Raw genomic sequence first — 22,275 nt, 5'->3', positions numbered from 1 at the left:
GCAAAGCCCATAACGATGGGATTCCCAGAAGGCAGTTACCTGCTGAGTGCGTTGTCCTGCTTTGTTTTTATCACCCAAAGAGTGTCTGATGTTTGAACAGAATGACAGTATTTATGTGATGATGTAAGTGTCCCCTTGCCCAGTAATTATACTGATTAATCTGGATCATGCTGGAAAGCCACATGTGCCTTGTACCAGAGGGTATGCCACCATGCGTCTGTATTATTCAACTATAACAGATGACAAGAACTAGGGAGATGACTCTGAGCTGGAGGTTGTTCTTGCTTTGTTAGCGGTGTCTGGGAAGGACAAAGTTTGGCAGTTTTTCTGGTTGGAAAGGAGGTGAATCTTGAAGATGATAGCAAGGACTTTTCCATGTTCTACACACAGCAGCGGCTTCTGTCTCTGTCCCCTGAGAACAGGTCTGCCACCATCACTTGCTGCTGCTTTTGCAGAGTCCCGGAGGGTCAGGTTGTGGGAGCAGAGGCTCTTCTGGCTCTAGGAGATGGAACCATGCAAGTTTGCTGCTGGTGGGTGTTTATGGCAGCACTCATAGTGCCATATTCAAGGAACTGGTGTGGAGTATGTTTGGACACCCTGATTTGTCAGGGCTGCTAGCAAATGGTAAGTGGTACCTTAGCCTAAAATACAAAACCAGCCTGACACTTGGGGTGGTAGCCTGGTGTGGCCCATGCAACTTTAGGGAGAACAGCTTTCTCAGTGACAAACCTGCTGGGGCTCTTGGAGGCATGGGGCAGTTCATCTGCATCAGACCCCCACTTTTCCAGGGTGGACTAGACAGACAGCATCTTGGCAGGAGGTGCTTTCTGCTCACAGTCTGCACCCCCATCAAGACAAGGATTTTGTCTGTCTTGTGCCATTAGAAGAACCGGAGCTGGCTGGGGCCGTTTGTCTGCCCTGCTCTGCATGTGCCAAATGGCCAGGACTTGTTCCCCGCTGGGATGGGTGACCTTGGAGGTGTTCCGGGAAGCACCTGAGCACTTTCCTCCCATCTTGCATGGTGTATTATGAGCTATATCATTACAAGCAGCTCAGTTAAGTCATTACAGCCTTGGTGAATGCATGAGCTTTTTCCCTCTCATCCCAATTCATCACTATTGTGCTGACATGAATCATTTTCATTATAAAATGCTTCAGACCCTGTTAATTAACAGAATTGCTTAAATTTCAATGAGATGGTGCTTGCCCAGAAATAACAGTTTTGTATTCATAGTGGAGTGGCAGGAGAGGCCGATAAGCATGACTAGCTGAGGCCAGTCCCGTGCAGCCCTGGGGAAATGGTGCATGTGAAAGGCCAGTCCTGCCTGCTCTCAGATGGGAGGTTACAGTTCTCGCTGGGATGCATGCCTGGAGGTGCATTCATCGCTCCCTTGTCGGTGCTCCCTCAGCCCCTTTGGATGAGATGGGGTGGGACTCCTGGTCAAATGGCTTCCTCTGAACAGACCCAGGATGAACGAGGGAGCCAGACCCTGGGCCCCATCACAGGGTAGACACCTGCTGTCTTCCTTTGGAGGGGTTGGGATGCTCCCTAGCAGAAATTCGGCAGTGCTCTGTGCTGCCTCTGACCTGCGTGCTGGCCAGGAGCGTGGACCTCAGTGATCGAGCAATGGAAGGGCCGAGAGTTACCTGAGTGTGTAACTGGAAGTGCTCGAGAGATGGCGGGTGAGACAGAGTCTCCTTTCAATTCATGGGGCTGAAGGCAGTGGGAGTCCAGGTAATTACAGAACCGAAATGACAGAGGGACAAGGGAAGCTGGGTGAAATTGTGCCTATCCATGAGAGCTGGGGAGCTGCAAGGATCTGAAATGGTGGTCATGTCTTTATAATAAATCCTAACAATGATAATCATTGGAATAATTGCTAGTTTCAGAAAGCAAGGAGAGATAAATGTCTCCAGAATAGTGTTGCCAGCTCCTGCTGCACCTGTAATATCATGCAAAGCGGGGGAGAGGGGGAATTTCATCCTCCCAGCTCAGTGGCATTTCTGACTGCCTTTGGGCCACAGCACCAGTGGCTCCTTGGTGTGACCTGTCCATGCACAGCCTTTGTCAGAAGGTGCACAAGGTCACACCAGACATGAATGGGGAAATTGTGGCAACCCACTGGCTGTGGAGGGCTGATGCCTGGAAGCCTCAGGGTATGTCCCTGAAGCCACATCTTGTCTCCTTGCAGCCTGCTGGCACCCAGCTCTCCCCTCCACTGAGCACAGGTTGTGCTGAAGGCTTCCCAGAGGAGTCTGCCTTGAGCTAGGTGGCTTGGATGGCTGTGATGCTCTGCCATTGCTTGCTTTTTTGCATGTCAGCAAATGTCTTGCAAGTTGCTGAGAGCAACTGGATGATTCCCTGCTCTTTGCTTGGCAAGGGAGGAGCTCCTTGTTCCCTCCAGGTCAGACCCCCTCGCTGGAGACCCACACTGCACAGCCCGGCAACACCCTTCCAGCATCTTCCCTAACACCAGGCAGGATTAGTGGTGAAACAAAGCAAAGATGGATTTTGCAGTCCACAGTAGTAGGAGTTTCTTTTAAACAGAAAAGCGTGGAAGAGAGAGCAATTACAAAAACAGAAAACTATGTCTAAATCTGTGGGAACGTTCAGAAACTGAGCTGGAGGGGATTTTAAGCTGATTCCTACCTATTCTGGGAATGTGCTGCTAATGACCTTGCATCCATGTATGCACTCATGCTCATGCGTGCCCCTGGTGCCACCTCAGGGCAGAGTCATTCCTTTCTTTCATTCTCAAAATATTTCTTCTCTGCTTTGTTTCCATGTAAATGAAACACTCCTGGGTGACATAGGAAGTCGTAACTTCTGCCATTCACAGTGTTTTCTGGGGTTTACTACTCTTTGTTTCTTGTTTTACATTCCTTTATATTTTAGTCCTGGTCATTTCCCCCAAGCCCAGATAACTACTGAAGACCTCTAAACACTTTAAGAGACTTCATTTCGTAAAAAGTACTAACATGCCATACATTTTGTTAAGCTTTATGGTCTCTAGCGCATTCTCAGCCCGTGACATAGAGCATGTATATCATCACTAGTCTCCTTACTTTAGAGGGACACTTGAAAATCAGGGGGTTTGTGCAGACAGACTTTTGGAAATACACCACCCCCCTCATTCTCCAGATCGAATGGGGGGCCCTCCGGGCATGTTTGGGCTACGAGGCACCTGTGAAATGGAGCTTGGGCTCTGAGCACCCATGTTCTGTTAGGAATGCTGCGGCAAGCCTGGCTCCTGCTTGAGCAGATAGGGATAAGCGGGCTGTTGCAGATTTGTTCTAAAGGGGTCTCGTGACTCAGCCTGGGCTTTTACACAGCCTTTCTGTGCAAACCTTGAGGCTGGCCCCTGTGCAGCCCCCGCATCTAGGCGAGTCCTCTTGCTCCTGTGCCTCTGGCCCCCACCGATCCTTCACTGGACTTCTGGCCTCCCTGCAGAGAAGTACAAACCATGTGCGGAGAGGCTGGGAGATCTACGTGATCCTGTTTAGAGCTGGACGAGGTGATCTCCAGCGGCCCCTTCCAGCCTCACCCCGTCTGTGATTCTGCAGATGCTCTGTTACCTGCCTGTGCTCACGCTGTCCTGCCGGTTTCCAGGTGTGATCCGGACAGCCGTGGCTGACCTGGACCGTGAGACGCAGGACCGGTATGAGGTGGTGATCCGTGCAACAGACATGGCAGGACAGCTGGGTGGCCTGTCTGGATCCACCACAGTCACCATCGTAGTCACCGATGTCAATGACAACCCACCACGCTTCCCTCAGAGTAAGTCCTGACAGCAGTGGGGGGTGATCACTGGCCCTTGTCCTGGTCCTGCCCCTTGTCAGTGGTGGGACAGAAGCTCAGCTCCCAGCACAGCCTGGCACATGTCTGCAGGGTGAGCCAGCCCAGCTGCTCATGCTGCTTGCAGGGTGGCAGCACCAAGGTACTGTAGCACGCACAGCTCCTTGCCTGGGTCTGAATGCGTCCCTGCCTGGCAGTGTGATGGAGGGGCAGCTGCCTTGGCTGAGCCTGTCCAGGGTCCCGGACAAGACCCTGGTTCCCGGTGCTAGTCCTGGGAGTGAGCCAGACTGTGTGGTGGGGAGAGCAGAGCTGGCCCTTTCCTGACCCCTCTCTGAGCAGTGCTGGGGGAGGAGGCAGCCTGGTCTGTCGTGCTGCTGTCTCCGGGGAGCTTGGGCAGGGACCCGGCTGTCAGCTGCTGGGCTGACCCCTCCTGGCTGCTGCGTCAGAGCTTGGCATGCTCTGCCCCAATGTGAGGCACGGTGACACTGCCCAGCTCACAGACAGCAGCCTTGTCACAGGACAGCTCTGTTTTCCAAGTCACTGCTAGTGGCCTGTGGCTCATGCTTGTGTCTTCTCTGGGACCCTCCCCAGACGAGGAGGGTGGGTGATCCTGCTGCAAAGAGTGGGCTGTGCAATCTCTGCAGTGCACACCAGCTGCAGAGACCGGCAGCGTATGGCTGGCAGACCAGAAAGGATGCTGCAGCTGGAGGAGGCTCAGCTCTTTAGCTGCATCTCCTAGAAATTAGAAATGGTAAAGTTTGCAAAGAATCAGAGATCACTGATTGCAGGGCAGTGTCCATACAGAGATATCAGCCCGTACTTCACCTGGCACCTTGAGATGTCAGTGCTCCCCAGTTATCTTCCCTCAGCCCTTGTTTTTGGCTGGGGTATGTGTTTCTCCTGGTAGGGCATTCTGGACTATAGACACTGGTAGAGTTTGGGCAGCCCTCGTAGTCCAAGGGTGCCCCCAGGGAGGTATGCAAAGGGCTATATCAGGCTGAAGGGGGTTCTAAGGCAGAAGCAGTGACCCTAGTACCTTTTTCTCCTCCAGAGATGTATCAGTTCAGCATTGTTGAAACTGCTCCTGTGGGCACTGCCATCGGGAGGGTGAAGGCAGAGGACTCTGACGTCGGGGAGAACACGGACATGATGTATCAGGTGAAGGATGAGGAAGGGGTGGAGATGTTCAAAGTCACCACAGACAGCAATACCCAAGAGGCTGTCATCACGGTACAGAAGGTGAGAGATGAGGAAAGCTGGTTGGGTAGGGAGGGCACAGATCTCTAGGACGGCCCTTTCCTTTCGGGATTCCTGCTGCTGCATTTGAGTTGAAATAAATGCTCCTCTGAGCGCCGCTCTAGCAGTAGCAGTTGCATTTTTGTGCCTGCAGGTGCAGGGAGACAACTGCCTCTGTTCTGGCTGGCTGGATGCAAAACACAGACCTGTGTTTGGGAGGAAAGGCTGAAAAGGAGCAGCAGCACAGTGCTTCTGGAGCCTGCACAGGGCGGCTCCCTGAGTGGCAGCGAAGTGAGCCGTGCATAGGCGAAGCCGTGCACAGGGCTACAGAGACAAGTGCTTACAGCTGTTATTGATAGCACCTGTTAGGGGAGAAATATGCCCATCTCATTCCTATACCTGACCAACAGCACTTGGACTGTATCTGCTTTTGGTGGCAAAAACAATCAAGCAAACACTTGATGCAGGCAAGAAAGAATGATTGTTCACCAAGGCCACTGCATTCAGATCGCCTCCCCTGTAGAAATAATAGCAGAGTGATTAATGATCAAAACCCGCTCACTTGCAGCACAGAGTGTGCTGTCTTCCCAGTGAATCCTGACTGCCCGACCCTGCGCAGCCTGGATGCCCTGTTGGGGATCCTGGGGGGAGTGGGCTGGAGGCTTCCTCTTCGTCCTGCCCCCCTTGTGTGGGCACTGCCAGCGGAAGGGCAGAGCACGAGCTCCCAGCCTCCCGCGGAGACACTGCCTGGGGAGCAGGTGGCTTTAGTGCTGCCCCCGATGTCTCCAGTGAAAGAAGGGGCAGCAGGGGGGCTCCTCGGGCTGGGTATGGCTAACCCTCTTCTGTTGTCCCAGCCTCTTGACTACGAGTCGAAAAAAGTGCACACGGTCGTGGTGGAGGCCCTCAACAAGTTTGTGGACCCGCGGTTCGTGGACCTGGGCACCTTCCGGGACCAGACCATTGTGCGGGTCTCAGTGCTGGATGTCGACGAGCCCCCCGAATTCCGGCCCCCCTCCAACCTGATGGAGGTCCAGGAGGATGCGCACGTTGGCTCTGTCGTAGGGGTGGTCACCGCCCTTGACCCAGACACAGCGAACCATCCTGTCCGGTAAAGCAGCCGCCTAAACCTTGCATCATCTTCCTTCCAACGGTAGGAAGGCGTGGGGTCACCTGCAAGGGACACACGTGGCCTGGGGGGGCTCGTGGCCATGGCTGGGGCAGAGGGGAAGTGATGGCAGAGGAGGCGGGGCGGTGCAGGTGAAGATGAGAACTGCTGCACGCGTGGCGAAGCGTGTGAGTGTGTCCTATGGGACAGGCAGCGGGTGAGTGGCAGCCTCTGCACAAGCAACAGGCAAGCAAGAGCAAGTGATGGGTTTGTGAGTGGCAAGGGAGTCTCGGGGAAGGTGGCTGGGTTATGCTTGCATGTCCTTGCTGCTGACAGTGAGGCATCTGCAGTGGTGCCTGACACAGGCGAGATGAGTGGCCAGAAATGACAGGAGGGCAGTGATGAAGGGGGACAAATGACTTGGGAGGTGCGGAGCCACAGCTTGGCTGTGTGTGCATGCATGTGTGCACAGGGATCAAAGGTCAGAGGAGTTGATATTTGGGCAGGGGACATAATCCAGGCAGCAGTTTATCTGCACAGGCCATTTCCTATTTCCATCTAATTTGTGGCTAAAGAGATTGTTACCGTGTTAAATTGTTATTACCTAAGGCACAAAGCAACCTTCTGGCTCTGCCAACTGGCCTGAGTCACAAGCAGTTGGGTTGGAAAGCTGGTGTTCAGAAAACATCCTCAATGTGTGGAAAATTTCCTTGAAATGTGTGTTCTCGTGCCAGGTGACGGCAGGGCTGCAGGCACCTTGTGCACAGCTGCTCACTTCAAATGAGTTGCAGTGACTTTGCATTTGAGAGCTCTGTAGGGAGCCTGTCCCAGGCAGCAATGAACTGGATGCAGCAGGGGCAGGGAGGTGGGATGGAGGAGGACGTGGCCAGGGAGGGCTCAGTTATAGTACTGACTCCATTTGATGATGTTGCCGCGCAGCTTCTTGGGGTGCTGAGGTCCAGTGCTGTGTAGCCATGGGGAATGCACTCGTTCAAGGTGGGGTAAGGGATATCTTCAGATCTTCATGGAAATGAAATTGAGATGTTTAGAAAGCTCAGAAAAGAATTTACACGTGGAAAGCTGTCATCTACAGATGCCTGGCAGCTAGCAGAGAGTATTGTCTCACAGAGCTGGATGCTGAAAGTTGTCTTTGGGGTGAATGTGAATTAAATCAACCTTGGCATGCCAGGAACTAGAACTATGTGAGTGTTGCATCACTTGCACTAGTCGGTGCTGTTGTTGGACATGTTCTCAAAGTACCTCTGCTCACCTTGCCATGTGGCTACCCTCTCCATTCAGGCTACACATCTGATTTCTTTCTTTGTGGCCCGCCCTGCGCACATGGCTGTTAGCTTGCACTCTTCGGATGTGTGCAGTCTTTCTACACATTTGTGTGTGTACGTGTGTGCATGTGCTTTTTCACTTGACTGTTTCTAGCAGTACTACATAAATTTTATTTTCTGATCTGCAATTGTAGGAAAGGGACCTTGGGGACAGAACTACTCTTATTCTTGTTTTTTCTTGTTCGTTGTGCTGCTTCCCCGTGGAGCTTGTTGCATTGTTTGCAGACAGAACAAAAGAAAGCAGAGGAGGAAGGCTTTCTACTGCTGTGCACAAGGTGATGGGGAGTTGGAGCTTAGAGAAGCAGATTCAAGTACTCAGCAGGAGGAAGAGGGTTAGAGCCCAAACTTTGCTGTGCAAGTGTCACTCTTATAGCAAGCATAGTGCCAGACAAGGCAATGCACGAGGGCCCAGCCAGCAGGACTCCCAGGCATCTGCTGCAGCTGGGAATTGCAATGTGTTTTCCCTTGTCAGGCTTGATGCATTCAAATATGTGTCCTCCCTCCAGCTATCCCCAGGCAGGTAGCTAATCGTGCGTCTCCCATGTTCCCCTGTGGCATTTGGTCTCTATCTGTCCACCTCTCCACTCCCCTCTGGTCTTGCAGTGCCTGGTGTCATGAACAGTGGCAGCTCCATCCCCTTGTGATGCTCCCTTGGTGCTTGCCTGGGGAGTGCAGGTGGGTGAGCCTTCCCTGCCATTTTAACATGTACCAAGTGGAGATGCAGGTTTATATAGGTCACGCCGATGTGGCACCAATGCAGGAGGAAGGTGCTGTTGGATCTTTCCTGCTTTCCTGTCCTCTGGCTAGCCAGGTAATTTAATAAAATACTTTGCCACGTAGGCAGCTGTTCACAGCTTCGAAGTAGTGCACAAACATTAATGCAAGCATCCTGCAGCACCCTGCCAGGATGTGACACTAACCCATCAGCAGGAGACGGCAGTAAGTCACCTCGCATTTCGAGCGTGCTACTCCAAAGTACAGTCACAAGAAGCCAGCATTTGTACTTCACCTCTGATACATTAGAGAGCAACTGGTCCTGACAGCATGACCAGTATTTGATCCTTGGCTCCTTGAAGTTGGTTTGAGCCCTTTCAAGTTGTTGCAGTTCAGTGGATCCCTTTTAACTTCCTGATCCTCGTCTGCTAGAGGTGGGAGCAAAGACATGGCTGTGTTTCTGTGGTGGCTGCTGTCTCCTGGACTCTGGTCTGTGTGTTGGCTCTGCCCTGTAAATAGGGGAGAGCCACAATCTTCTGTCATGACGAGATGCACTCTCCCCTTGAGGCAGGAAAGAGCAAGGATTGCCAGAGACAGCAGAGCAAAAATCAGCTCTGTCAGCATTTCCAGGTCCTGCTGACACCAGGCTGCCAATAACGAGGTTTGGGAAGTATTTTTAGCCAAATGGGAAAGGAGGTGCCCTTGGCTCTTTGTTTTCATCCCCAGGCCAGCAAAAACACGGCTGTGCAGCTCCTGCCTGGAGCAGCTGCTGGAGCCACATTTCAGCCTGGCGCTCCCCTGCCCTCCTGTCCCACAAGGATGTGCCCACTTGGTGTGAGAACAAACCCCTTCCAGATGAGCTGGGCTGGGTCGCAAAGTGACATGTTATGAAGACATGAGGGTTGAAGGGGCGTATGACTCCCCTCTTCTTGGGAGGTGTCCCTGAGGCACTGCTCGCTGCCCCTCTCCCAGCCACAAATGGATGTAGAGCCCCTGGCAGCTGCTTGCCCCGGTGGGAGGAGAGCTGAGGCCTAGGGTGCCCAAAGAGCACCCATCTCTCTGGGTGAGCAGCCCCAGCTTGTGGCTGCTCAGAAAGGGACACCCTCCCTCCAGTGCCGACGCTGCGAAGCAGGGAGTCATGCTGAAGTTCAGCACGGCAGAGGGGCTGCGCGCATCCTCGGGGGAAACACGAAAACCCACCGTGGTACAGGCAGGAAATGCCTTTCTAAAGGACCAGTGCTTTTTATTTTATTCCATCCTTGTTTGTTGCCTAACAAAAGCTGGAACCACTCTTTTTCAGAAAGAATTTAGTTTCCAGTTGGCTTTTTGACTTTAGCTGTACATTTCCTAGTCTTAGGGCAATTTTTCTCAGCTGAGCCATTGTATGAGGTAATACAGTGATAGACTGTCTGTGTACGTGAGGCTGTTTGTATGGGAACCTTTTGTTTTTCTCTCTGCAGTGGGAGCCTGTGCTCTGATTGTGTGCATTCCAGGCTTTATCAGCACTGGAAAGATGTTGCTTGGGATTTAAGGTTCTCAGAGATATTCTTGTTTGGCATTCACCAAATCCGGAGACACGTGTTGGACATGGGCATTTTATAGACTCCAACAGCACAGCAAGAACTACAACCTGCTTCAACACAAAAGGGAGAGGAGGAAAAAACAAAGACAACAAAAAGCTTTTCACAGTGTTTGAAAAGCTCCCTATTAACAAAACACATGGCATAAAATGTGCTCCTTGCTGCATTCAGGGGGAGAAGTGAAACAAACTGCTTGAGAAATGCATTCACGAGAAAGATGAGCACCAAGAAAGCTGTCTGAATTAAAGTCACTTGTAACATCCAAAGCAGCAGGCAGTGCCAGCAGGAAGAGAGGAAAATGGATTACAAGGTCCGCATCCCAATCAGAGCTGGGGACTGCAGTTCCAGATATGGAGCACCAGCCAGCTTTAGGAGGAATGAGCATATGTCCTATCTCCGAGAAACCCAGGGATTAATTGCTGCCCCTTCCCACTTGAGAAGCACTGTTTGACTTCAGTAGGATGGATGAATATGAAGCTGGACTACTAGAGGTGGAGAGGCTTGTGATGGTCAGCACAGACTTTCGTTGGTAAAGATCGTATTGCACAAAATGATATAAATGGAGCACAGTGATAGCTTCTCGTTCTAGCTGCTCTAGCACAGGGTTAGCCATAAGCTCTTGGAAGGGGAGGTCTGTCGTGGTGTAGAGCAGTGTGGAGAGGGTTGATCTGCAGCTCTGAGCGGGTTATGGCTATGGCTTTGGGAAGGCGGATGGACATCCCTGTGCCCCCTCAGTCCCCAACTCCAGTGCCAGCCTAGTGCTCCAGAGCCTCCACAGCACGTTGCGCAGGTGGAGAGCTAGAGACCCACCTGGACTGCCACCTCCAAAATCGGTGTGTAAAAGTAGGCTCAGCCCTGCTTTTGTGGCAAATGCAGGCAATGGTCAGAGCTCTCTCTCCTTCCACTGGTGCAGTGTTGAGAAGGTGGCAGCTCTCTGTGTAGTGGTGGTTACAAAGGGATCAGATTTCTGGTTTGGTTTGTGCCCTGCTATAGTGTATGGGCAGTCAGTCCTCAGCAGGCAATTTTGAAGTGACAGAAGACAACCTTAGCAGCAAAACAATTGGAAGCATAAGAAAAGGTTACCAGTGGCACGAGGCAGAGCGCTCCCCTACCAGCCTCCTGCCCTCTGGCCTTGCAGGCAGCTGGTGTCAGATGGTTCCAGGCTCAGTGATGTCTCCCATTACTAACTGGATTTTCCTGTGTAGCTATTTTTTGCAGATATCTTTGTTTATGCAGCAATGACATGAGTGCGAACAAAACAGGTATGTGCTTACCTGAGAAGCACGGAAGGCATACGGAGAGTGAAGTACCATCTTGAACTCTAACAGTATTCAAAAGTGGAATGGAAGAACAGGATGTATCTGAGGTCAGGTGATGTGGGAGAACAATGGGAGCAGTTATGCAAATGCATCGATTATGCTATTGGAAAGATACTAGGTGGTGTCATCCCAGTTTCTGTTCCTCCTTCCAGCAGTACCTTGGACTGATGTGTACACGTCAGAGTGGCCTGACCTCTCTTTTCCCTTTGTAGTGAGTGAGCGCAGAGTAGATGAGAGGCTGCAGTATGTGCCAAGACAGTGTCACTGTCCCTTCTGGAGCTGGCTACACTCCTGTAGAGGCTCTGTTTCCAGCTGGGAGTTGGGGCAGAAAATGCAAGATGGCTAGGAAGTCCCTGGCAGTTGGTTCAGAGATGCCTAGGCTCGTACCTGGCTTTGTGTGGCAGATCCCCATCACCTCTAGATGCAAGGAGGGGGGAGGAAGCCAGCCACATAGATGCAGAACATGCTGGGTTATGCATGTGGACAGTTGCAATTTAGATAGTGATTTTTGAACGTTTTTACTTAACTACAAGCAAGTGCTGTTGTATTTTCTCTCTCATCCCCCTGTCTGTCTGAAAGGGAGAAAGCTAGGGAACATAACCTGGTATGTATTATACTTTAAACAGCGTATAAATGCCTTTATATGTGCCTCCATCAGAGAGAGAGCTGCCCGGCTGCGTGGATAGGTGCCCCTCAGGGTGCACTCTCATCTGCAGCTGGTTCCTCCCCAGGGCATGGGACAGAAAGGCATGGAGGCCATTGATGCCTCTGTGCAAATTGGGCATCCTTGCATGCGGAAGGTGAGCTGCAAGCTGCAGCCATGTGGATCATGGACCCACAGACCACAGCTGCACCATGCCAGGCGAGATGCAAGCACTTGGAAAAGCCACCCGGCAGTGTGCAGAGCATCTCCACCATCTGGAATGTGCTTCTAGCCTAGAGTCTGTCCTGCTCTGCTCCTGTTGTCTGACGTGGCCTCTCAGTACTGTCCTGTCTCATTAGCTTTCCAGCTTGCTTTGTCCCTGCATTTATCTTCCTTCTGTTATTGGACATGTGACTGAAGGCTTTAATTTATTCACAGCCCTCCTTTTGGTAATTTATCCTTTGTACTCTTTGCTGTCTTGTATTATTTAATTCTGTAAAGCACTCTGGGATGCAGTGTGTATGAAAGGTGCTGTGCACAATAACATTATGCTTTATTGCTTGTGATTTGTAGGCCTTCTGGATTTCTAATTCTGGTTGCAGTGGTGATGTTTGTTATTTGTGTTACGGCTGTGCTCGAGGGCCTCAGCTGGATCAGGCTTCCCTTCCAGTCCCTGCCTCCAAGGAGCACACATCTAATTGTGCCCTGATTTAATGTTAGCTTGCTTTATTCTGTGTGTAATAGTTGGAAATGCAGGGCATGCCCCTGGGACAGATTGCGTGGGCTCGTGGTGTCATGGATAAAGCGCAGGGCTAAACCTGGGTGTCTGACTCTTCTTGTGAGCTGTAGTGTTGCCCTTTGGGAAGAGGTGGGAACTGTGCTCTCCAGAGGTGGCATGGGGAGCGGGCGGGCTGTTGATGGGATGCCCAGGCAGGGGGCTGTTTGGAGCAGCACTGGAGCAGCTGAAGAAGAGCGAGAGCTGCATATGAAGGGTCTCTGCTGAGCAGCTGGAGCCAGTTGGAGCTGAAGGAGCTCTTCAGTCTGTTCCTGTGAAAGTGGGAAGCCCAAACTAGGGCAAATCTCAGGGCTGCTGCGGATGATGTGCTGTGTTGATTGAGGGGATGCTAGCCATTGCCCACCTCTTTGCTGCCAGGGTTCTTGTCCAGTTGCACAGGTTCAGTCTGGATTCAGAGGCGACCTTGCCATTTGTAACTGCTGTAGCTGCAGTTCAGGTTATCTGCAGGTCCAGCTCTCAGCCTGCCCATGTGCTGCTCTGCTGTCCTCCAGGTCTCTCACTTGGGTGGGTGCTGTGGCAGGATTAGGAGAGAGGGTGGTAGGTGAGGTGGGCTCCTTGAGCAGGGGTGCCCTTCTTTGGTTTGGGTTGGTGTCTTTCCTGAACCTATAGGTCAGAAGCTTCCCAGAGTCATGAATGGAGTTACAGCCCATGTCTATCCTGAGCATAAGGTTCCTATCAGAGCAGGTTTTCCTCCTTGTCCGCAATCTGTGCTTAGTTCCACTTTGTGCACCGAAGGCCACCCTTTAATTTTACTTGAGGGCTCTGGGCTTGCAGCCTGGTAGAAACATGGTTTTTGTGTACCATGCTGCAGCAGAGGAAAAGTGAGAGCGGAGATATAGGGCCCATTGCATTAGATCCCTGTACTCCTGGGGCTGATGACGAGGTTGGGCTTGGCACATGCAGCTGTTGAGTTTCCCCTTTTGCCTGGTCTCAGGTACGCCATCGACCGCAGCACAGACGCAGAGAGGATCTTTGACATCGATGCCAACACAGGTGCCATTGTGACAGGAAAGGTCCTGGACCGGGAGGCGGCAGGGTGGCACAACATCACTGTCCTGGCGATGGAAGCAGGTGAGATGGAGGAGTGCTGTGTGGAGCAGACGGTCTCTGCTGGACCGGAGTGGGGCAGAAGGGGAAATATGGGTGCGTTCGCTGCGGAGGTGACCAAGATGCAAGTGTTAATTAACACTGAAGTAAAAAAAAAAAAAAAAAATGCAGCAGCACCAAGTCTGACGTATCCCTAGACAACCTAAAAATACTCTTCCTGACTCGAGCATTAATAAGGGAGCATGATCGAATAGTATATTTGATGAACACTAATCAAATTTGTGTTATCTATGCACCAGCTCTGCCAGTCATCCCTGTGCAGCTCACTCCCTGCATTCACACCTGCTGAGCAGTTCTGGGGGCTCCCAGGGAGTCTGTGTTCACATCACCTGTGTCCCCCTGGTTCAGCCATGTGCTGTGGGTGGATGCCCCATCAACTGGAGCCCTGTGGCGCAGATAGCTGCCAGCGCTCGCTTCTGCTGGGGGCTCATGGTGGTTGGGATTTGCAGGCTATACCTGCACACTGGGTATGTGGCTCTGGATGCCTCCCATGCCCTTCCTCCTTGGTCTCCCTGCCCTTGGTGCGGCTGCAGGCTTGGCAAGGCACAGCAAGGAGTGGATGGGAGGTCCCGGCACTGTAGCAGTGGGAAGGAGCTGCGGGGGCAGAGCATCCCTGAGCCCCCATGCTGGGGACGGGGAGCAGCAGTGCTGCCAGGGCTGGTAGCACCAGACTGTTTCGGCTCTGGCCGCAGCACTTGGCCTCACCCTGCAGCCCACCAGGAAGAGTCTCAGGCAGACCATGAGGTGAAGCTCTTTTGTCCTCTTCTGAAATTAGCTCCTTTCTGACCCTCCCATGAGAGCCCTGATGATGGTCTCTTTGTTCCCTTATGACTGTGCTATCCTTTAGCCTGTATTTACAGTAACTGCCAAATCTGCTCACACCCAGCTGGGAGAGCCGGGAGGGAACAGCTTAGTGGCTCTGCAGGTTTTGTTAGTTTATCTTCCCTCCGCGTGATGGGGGCAGTGGAGCCTGGCGTAGACACTTTCAGCAGAAGTTCTGTTTGTCTTTTCTTCTGCAGTTAGAAAGAAAAGAACAAACCTGGGTCCTGCTGCTCAAAGGAGCTCTGAATAAACTCCTCTTGAGGAATGAAAAGAAAATAATAGCAGCAAAGGGCAGGCTTTGCTTCCCTGCAGGTGTTCTGCGGTGGGTAGGATGCTGCCCTAGTTATCCTGCTGCCCTCCGTCGTGTTTGCACAGTGCCTTTGCTCATGGGCTCTGCAGGTCCCGTGCACAATGGTGGATCTGGCCCCGTGGGCCCCAGGGAGTGCTCTATAGAGGTTCCTCCTTTTTCCGAGCCTGAAGATGGAGAAGGGGCTTCAATCCCAGGCACCATGCTGGGAAGCAGAAAGGCATTGCCGTATTCTTCAAAGTTTTCCACATTTTGGATGCGCAAGTCGCCAGGGCCGCCTGGGACCTGCTGTGCTCTGCCACCCCACGGCAGCTGGTACCAGGGAGCTGCTTTGGCTGCAATGCACCTTCTGTCATCCGCCGACATGTGCCGAGACCTGCCTGTCTGTGGGCAGGAGCCTTCCCCGGGCTTCACTCCTAGAGACCCCTCAGGAGTTCTGGTTCTCGTTTCTTTGCTGCTCATTCGAGGAGCCATGTTGGGGTCTGACTTGGGGCCCAGAGATCAGTTCCTGCTGTGGGGCCACCTCGCCGCAGCAGCAGCCATCCACTCTGGCAAGGCCAGGGCGCAGGCCCTGCTGCCCCAGGAGAGGAGAGAGCAGCGGCACTGGCCAGACCCACACTGGCCCGGGGCGGGGACGTCTCTGGCTCCGCTGCATGTCCCAAGCCCCTCTCTGTGCTGATGCTTTGTGCCTGCCGGCCGGGGTGACATCTGTGCTGTCTGCGGTGCTGTCGTGAACCCTGCCCAGCATCAGGCAGTGATGGGCAGGCGTGCTGGTGCTGCCCAGCCACGTCAGAGGGAGAGTAGCCTGCTGCAGAGCCATGGCATGTCCGGCGGGCTCCGCGGGGAGGCTCTGCCACCAGTGGCTGGGGAGGGGATCATGGCGTTGCAGCACAACTCAGCATCCAGAGGAAATGTGAGGTGACAAGAATCAGAAGGACAATATTTACATGCAGCAGCTAGGATTTCAGAACAAGTCAGTAAATGCTGCAGCTCCCCTCCGGCACAGAAGCCTGTCAGGCTGGATCGCTTCAAAAGCTGGGGAGACTCTTCAGCGCTCTGACTTCTCCCGTGGTGAGCTCTGACTCATCCGTTTTAACTGCCCAGACATTCCTCCCAGTGACATTATCCTTAACGTTTTGTAATCATGAAATATTAATGACTGATACTGAATTCAAAGTACAATTTATGTCTGAATCCTCTGGTGGAAAGGGCAGTTGTAAAGGTACAGCCTTCCAAGTAATAGAGGGGTTTCAGAGTGGGGCCGTGCAGCAGCTGTCAGACCGTGCCCGGCGCAATGGGATCGGCCGTGGCAGCGTGAGCATGGAGCACAGAGCAGCTGGGAGCCTCCGTGCTGGTGTCGGCGCATCCGGTGCAGCAGTTCCTGGCACACAGCAGCTCCTGGCACGCAGTTGTCTGGGGCTGGGGAGAGTTGGCAGGGCCCTGCGGTGTCCACCATGGGCAGGCAGGTTGCAGCTGGCTGCCGCAGGGTCTGCTGCAAAGCCAGGCAGCACTTAATCAATTCTGGTGGAGGCAAGTGGTAAAATATTCTTCCTCTTTCCTCAGTGAGATGTAAACTTTGCAGAAGGAATGAGAGAGGGCCTACTGCCTGGGCTTATGCCTGGCGCCCCAGCTCATCGGGGCTGGTGGGAAGCCATGCCCGCTCGATTTCTGTGGTGCTGTGCCCACTCAATTCCTGCGGCTCATGGGCACGTGGCCTGGAGTGCGTTACACCAAGGTCTTGCCTCCCTGTGGCCTCCTGGAGCTGCCCTCCCTGCTGTCCTGAGAAGGGTTTAACGAATGGCAGCTGATGGAAAGCTTGCCTGCTGACAGCACTTGTTCCTGCAGGCAGCCTGTCTGTTAGGTTTGAGCAGCTCGAGACAAGAGTTGTCCCCCCACCTTTCAGAGTCCCATCTGGGACCTGGTGCTGCTGCAGCAGAGACGGTGTCCAGGGGTGCATCCCTCACCTACGGATAACCAAAGAGAGTGTATTTGCATCTGAGGAGCAGTAAGAAAAGCCGCAGAAGGCACCTGGCTGCAGCTGTGAGGCTGGCTGGGCTGTGTGCTGCTGGTGGGAGGAGAGGAGGGGCAAGTCTCCCCGTGCAGAACAGGCACTCCCCAGCGTGAGCTGCCTCTGCCAGCTGGTGACCAGCAGAATATTTGGCCTTGCAATGCGGCACCCAGCACATGGCTGTTCAGGCCAAGCGTTTCCAGAGATAAATCTTCATCTTACTCGCACGCTGTTTGCCTTCCTTGGGCTAATATTAGTGATTCTCTTCCTGTTTTCCGCTTTGCTCATGTAAAATGATGAGGCCTTGACTGCTGTGTCCACTGCTGGTAATTGAGATGATAAATCCCCTGCTGGAGACTGGCTTTAATCAGAGCATTGTGTTTGGATGCGATTTAATGATTCTCATGCTGCTGAGTTCGGGTGGGACTCGGGAGAGGTGAGAGCTGTTTGTATGTTACTTGGCTTAACTGCTGCTTCTGCTTTGCTTCCCCTCAGCTGGGAGCCACGTTTTCAGCTCCATCCTCTGATGTAGCTGCCTGTGTCCGTCGAGCCATACCCCTGGCATGCCCCTGCTTTGTCCTTGCCATGCCATCAGCACTCTGCTTTGCAGTCAGGCAGCTGCGCTGACATCTACAAAACCACCCTGTGCTTCACAGCCATGGCATGAGTGCTGGAAAGCAGAGTGGCTCATCCCAGTCTTCTAATCTGCATTTTGTTCTCCCAATTTGCTGAGATAGTGAGGAATAAATTCCACTCCTGCCTCTTCTGGCTTCCCTACTAATGTAAAAATTTTGAACTCGGTATTGTACCAATTTGGTGTTGAGGCAGAAGAGAGTGGGTTGTACACCGCGCCTGACAGCGTCTGCGAGCTGTGTTTCCCCAGGTGCTGCAGCCACAAACAGCAGCCTGCGGTCCTCTGGGCTTTCCTCAAACTGTGCTTCAGACCCCAGGAAAGCTGCAGAGCGCCTTTCTGCGTATGGTATCACTACATGGCTATGTGTGCAGGCAAGAGTGCAAATGGTATGTGTGCTTCAGCAACGGTTGGATTTGGAGCTTCACAGTAGAGGTTTGGGTGTAAAAATGCAAAGTGCTTTATTGTGAATTCGTGTGAGGGTCCGGAGGGGTAAGGACTGGATCTCAGCGCAGCAGTAACCATGGATCCCCTCCTTCCCTGCCGCGGCAGGGGTGGCTGAGCATCTCAGCAATCCCTTCCCATTATCGTGAGCTTCTGCTGCAAAGCTTCTAGCGTTTGAGAGCAGTTGCCCAGAGCTGCTCGGTGTCAGTCCAGGAGGCAGTTGGCTGTCCAGAACCTGGGGAGAGGGCAAGTTGTTGGCATTTTGCATCTGAATGTTTAAGACAAGAATATTGTACTGTTCAGATTACTTTCATGGTTAATTAAATTAAGAAAAAAATACTTTGGGATGTGGCTGAAGATTCAGCCGGAGCATCTGAGGCTTGGTCTCAGTGTTGCTGTGCAGCAGGACTGTGGCTTTCTCCTGCTCCAAAGCCAGGCGCTGCCCATCCCTGCGCTGCGCTGTTTGTAGCATTGAGGATAGTGCAGACGCTGCAGAGTGGAAGCGATGGGCAGAACTCTGTCCCCTACCCCTGGCAAGCTCCAGCGGCTCTGAAATAATTCAGCCCATGTTGGTAAAGGCAACTGCTAGTCATCAGCCTGGAGCTCCCGTACTGCACTGCTGTGTTTCCAGCATCTCCCCCTTGTTATGTGTATTTTCCATGTCTCTTTTCTCAGTCTTTTCAGATTAATAGCATTCCAACTCCTGGAGGAAATGCAGAAAAACGGCATGTTTAATTTTAATTTAGGAAAGCGTTTAGGTAGCAGCATAGTTTCCTCGCTGCTGTCAATCAGGTTTTCTCAAGGCTGACATCAATTAGTTTAAAAATATTGAATGTAATTTTGCCTGACACAACATATTGCAGCCACTGCAAAATATAATTTATTTTAGAAGAAGAAATAATTAAACTAATTTGCATGTCAGTCAGCTGAGCTGGAATATCAAGGAGAGATGCTGCAGTGGAAGATGACTTTTTTCCTCTCCAGTCGCACTCAGCTTGGCACGTGCAACCCTCCACCCTGTCCACTGGCCAGGTGCTGCTTGGCAGAGCCCTACAGGGGCACGTTTCTGTGCCTTCCTGCAGCTGTCATTCACCCATTCTGCTCTTCTTCCTGGCAGAGGTACATGTCTGCCAAGCATTTACTTCCATGTGCTGGAGGATGTGTAGGGGTACATTTCTGTGTATGTGGAGGAAGCACAGGTCAGAGCTTTTGGCCTTGCAGATGTGAAGTCTGCATTAGTTAGGCGCATCATGCCTTTCATCACAGATGTACTCCAACAGTCTTATTTGCACTGTTGACCATGATAAATTCAGTTTATGCCACACAAGTTACAGAAAACATATTTCAGAGATGTTTTGGAGTTTTTTTTTTTTCAAATACATCCAACTATTTTTCATATTTTCCAACTATAAATCCAAGTACTGGCTCAAAGGAAGAGGGTGGTTGATAAAGAAAGCATTTGAGGAACCTTCAAATAGATCATGGTACAGCCAAAATAAAAAGAAGCCGATGTGTGCCTCACTGAAGAGTAGAGAACGATGCAATGGCTGCATTTCTATCCTTGATGTTCCTGGAGACGTCAAACTTTAACCCTGTCACTGAACCAGGAGTAAGCATGAGCCTTGGGCTTCAGCAATTTCAGAAGGGGCAAAAGGAGAGCTTTTTTTATGACAGGGTGCATTTAGAAAGGACAACTGTGCTTTGAGCTGCGCTCAGGGGAGCGGGATGTTAGTTATGGCTCTGGCAGAGGGGTCGGTGCGGGTCCTCGGCACTGTGCCGTGGTGCATGGATGACCCCACTCCTGTGCACAGCATAAAACACTCCTGGCAGCTGCTTGCTGGTGAGGACAGACCTATGGTTATGCCCAGCTCTAAATACACTGATCACATCCCTCCTGATGAGGCTGTGAGACATGCTCTGGAAGGGAAGCTGCTGTGCTCGGGCTCACCCGGGTGTCCCAACCTGGCCCTGCAGAGCCTCTGTCACATGCTCCGTGCTGACAGGTCCTAGGGAGAGTTTGGCAGCACTGTGATCAGTTACCTGCTTGCAGCTGGCTTGGGCATTGGGGGAGGAACCGCTCCTCCAGGTCACAGTTAGGAAGAGGAAGAGCTGGGGTCCCAGGCTCTTCCTCCTCCTGGGCTTTTCTTCCTCTCTTCTCTTTCTACCTTTCCTCATCTTTCTCTCGGCAGTGCCTCCAGAGCAATGCTAGCTTGCTTCAGAGCTGAGCAGCAGGGACAGTTATCCATCTTCCTGCGGGCTGAGGAGGAGGTGATGAGATACTGTTGTCCTCCTTCTTGCAGGAATTGAACCCTTTTTCCTCCTGCTCGTTTGTGGCCCCAGTGGGCATCAGGCACACCCCTCTCTCTCCCCCGGGCTCCCCTCTCCCTTCCTGCCCGCTGCCTCCCCCTTCCTCTCTCCCTGAAAGCAATTGCAGTTTATTTCACTGCACCAACACGCCTTTTAAAATAACACATTGTTCCAGGCTTTTAGTCACGACTTCTGCCTCCCTCCCCCAAAACCAACCATCTAATCACCAGAGCAGCTGGTCTGGGTGAGAGGGAGTGATAACGCGAGAACAGGGTGAAGGCAGCTCTGGGGAGGGGGCTTAGGTTCCCAGCTAATTATGGAACAGTGCTAAATCTCCTCTCCCCTGGGTCCTCCCCCACCTGATCTGTGGGGGCCCGCATTAATTTTATAGACAAACAGGCAGCAGAGCTCCTGCCCGAGCAAGGAGAGAGAGGCATCGGGTCTGGGTTGCAACCTCTGGATGAAACAAAGGAGATGGAGCATGAGGGAGTTCTCATTTCTGGAAGCACATGAGGTGCTTCAGAAAACATTAAGCCCTCCAGAGTGATTTATAATCTTATAGTGAGGGCTCAGTGTGCCTTTGCGTTGCGTGCTGTGGGGTAGAGTGGCTCTGCAGTGAGTGGAGCTGTAGATGCAATCCGTGTCCCATGTGCGGAGTGAGCCCATAGCAGCACCAGTGGCTCTGTGCACCCCCGAGGGAGGGGAGCGGGCTGCGAGGCCCCCAGCACTGCTGTCTGCACGAGGCACGGGCTGGTGAGTGCGGAGGTCAAGGGGCTGCCCTAGATCTTACCACCAGATCTTGCCCCAGATCTGACCCCCCCTGTGCCAGTTGGCAGATGGTGCTTGGTTCAAGTTCAAGCTGCTGATGGCAATGCAAAAACTGGTGTCAGTGTGCAAGGCCTGGGTCCCAGGGCAGGAGCATCGTGCCTTGACAGGGAGCGTTCAGCCCCGGATCACCTGGGTGTGGTGGAGGTGCACATGGCAGATTTCATCACTGTCCTGTGCTCTTACTTGATACCAACTGTTTCACATCCTGGCTCTGCTTGCTTGCGCCTCAGCTGTTGCTGCTAGCCCCTGGGTTGTAAGGGTCAGGATCCAAGTCAGGGTGTGATGTTCTTGCATCTGAATTTGCTTGTCCCCTCTTGGTGCTGACTGCAGCACAGATGCTCATTGGTGGTGACTGGCCCTTATCGTGGGGGCTTGCTCGGGGCTGCTCAGCTTTTCAAGGAGTAGAACAGACTAACAGCAGCGTTTTGGGAGTCCTTGGGTTCCTTTACTGGAAAACGGGTGTGGTGAGGCTGAGCGATGCTCTGCGGACACCGCCGGCCTGCAGAGACAGTGTGTGCCACAGGCAGGCAGAGGTGCGGTGCTGTGCGACCCTCTGCACTGGCAGCAGCTGAGCGGCCGTGACAGCCTCTGGGTGGACAGACATGAGGAGGGTTTGCTCCCTGCTAGTAGCAGATGGCACTTCCTGCTGAAGCTCTGCTTCTTTTTTTGTTTCAGATAATCACTCGCAGGTATCAAGAGCCTCTCTCCGTATCCGTATCCTGGACGTGAATGACAATCCGCCCGAGCTCGCCACCCCCTATGAAGCTGCTGTGTGTGAGGATGCCAAGCCAGGCCAGGTAGCGGGTGTCCCCCAGCCCTTCTCCCGGGTTTCCATCAGTGCCTGCAGCAGTCTTGTGCTGCGAGCAGCACTCTGGACCAGTGCCAGCCTGCCCGTGCTTCCCCTTCTGCCTGAACGTCTTCCTGTGCAGCTGCTGTCACACTGGGAGCTACTTTGCTGGTGTCCTACAGCTAAGCCCGTCTACAGGGACAAAGGCTCATTCGTTGCTGTGGCAGAAGCCGGTGATGCTCTGCTGGGCCGGACCCTGCGAGCGGGGCCCATGGGAGGGTCTGCGGATGCAGCACTGATTCTCACCTCTGCTTTCTCCCCACAGCTGATCCAGACAATAAGCGTTGTGGACCGTGATGAGCCTCAGAGCGGCCATCATTTCTACTTCACACTGGTACCTGAAGCCACCAACAACCACCATTTTTCTCTGCTAGATATTAAGGGTAAGCTCTGCTACACCCTTCCCAGTACTGCAGTCTCCAGGCCGAGCGGCACAGCTGGC

At 52.7% G+C, this 22,275-nt stretch overlaps 1 protein-coding gene across 1 annotated transcript in view; it reads left to right on the top strand.

Annotated features, from left to right (window-relative positions):
* Nucleotides 1–22,275, top strand: part of CDH22 (cadherin 22) — a 91,820-nt gene that overhangs the window by 55,647 nt on the left and 13,898 nt on the right. The window contains exons 6-11 of the mRNA XM_075167022.1: nucleotides 3,611–3,778; nucleotides 4,848–5,035; nucleotides 5,887–6,140; nucleotides 13,467–13,603; nucleotides 21,662–21,783; nucleotides 22,099–22,216. Coding sequence (XP_075023123.1) covers nucleotides 3,611–3,778; nucleotides 4,848–5,035; nucleotides 5,887–6,140; nucleotides 13,467–13,603; nucleotides 21,662–21,783; nucleotides 22,099–22,216 — 987 coding nt within the window. The remainder of the gene's footprint in view (nucleotides 1–3,610; nucleotides 3,779–4,847; nucleotides 5,036–5,886; nucleotides 6,141–13,466; nucleotides 13,604–21,661; nucleotides 21,784–22,098; nucleotides 22,217–22,275) is intronic.

This window comes from Calonectris borealis, chromosome 17 (assembly GCF_964195595.1).
Source record: "Calonectris borealis chromosome 17, bCalBor7.hap1.2, whole genome shotgun sequence".
NCBI classification, from domain to species: Eukaryota; Metazoa; Chordata; class Aves; order Procellariiformes; family Procellariidae; genus Calonectris; species Calonectris borealis.
The sequence above is the reverse complement of the archived record's forward strand: the minus strand, read 5'-3'. Positions and strand labels throughout refer to the sequence as shown.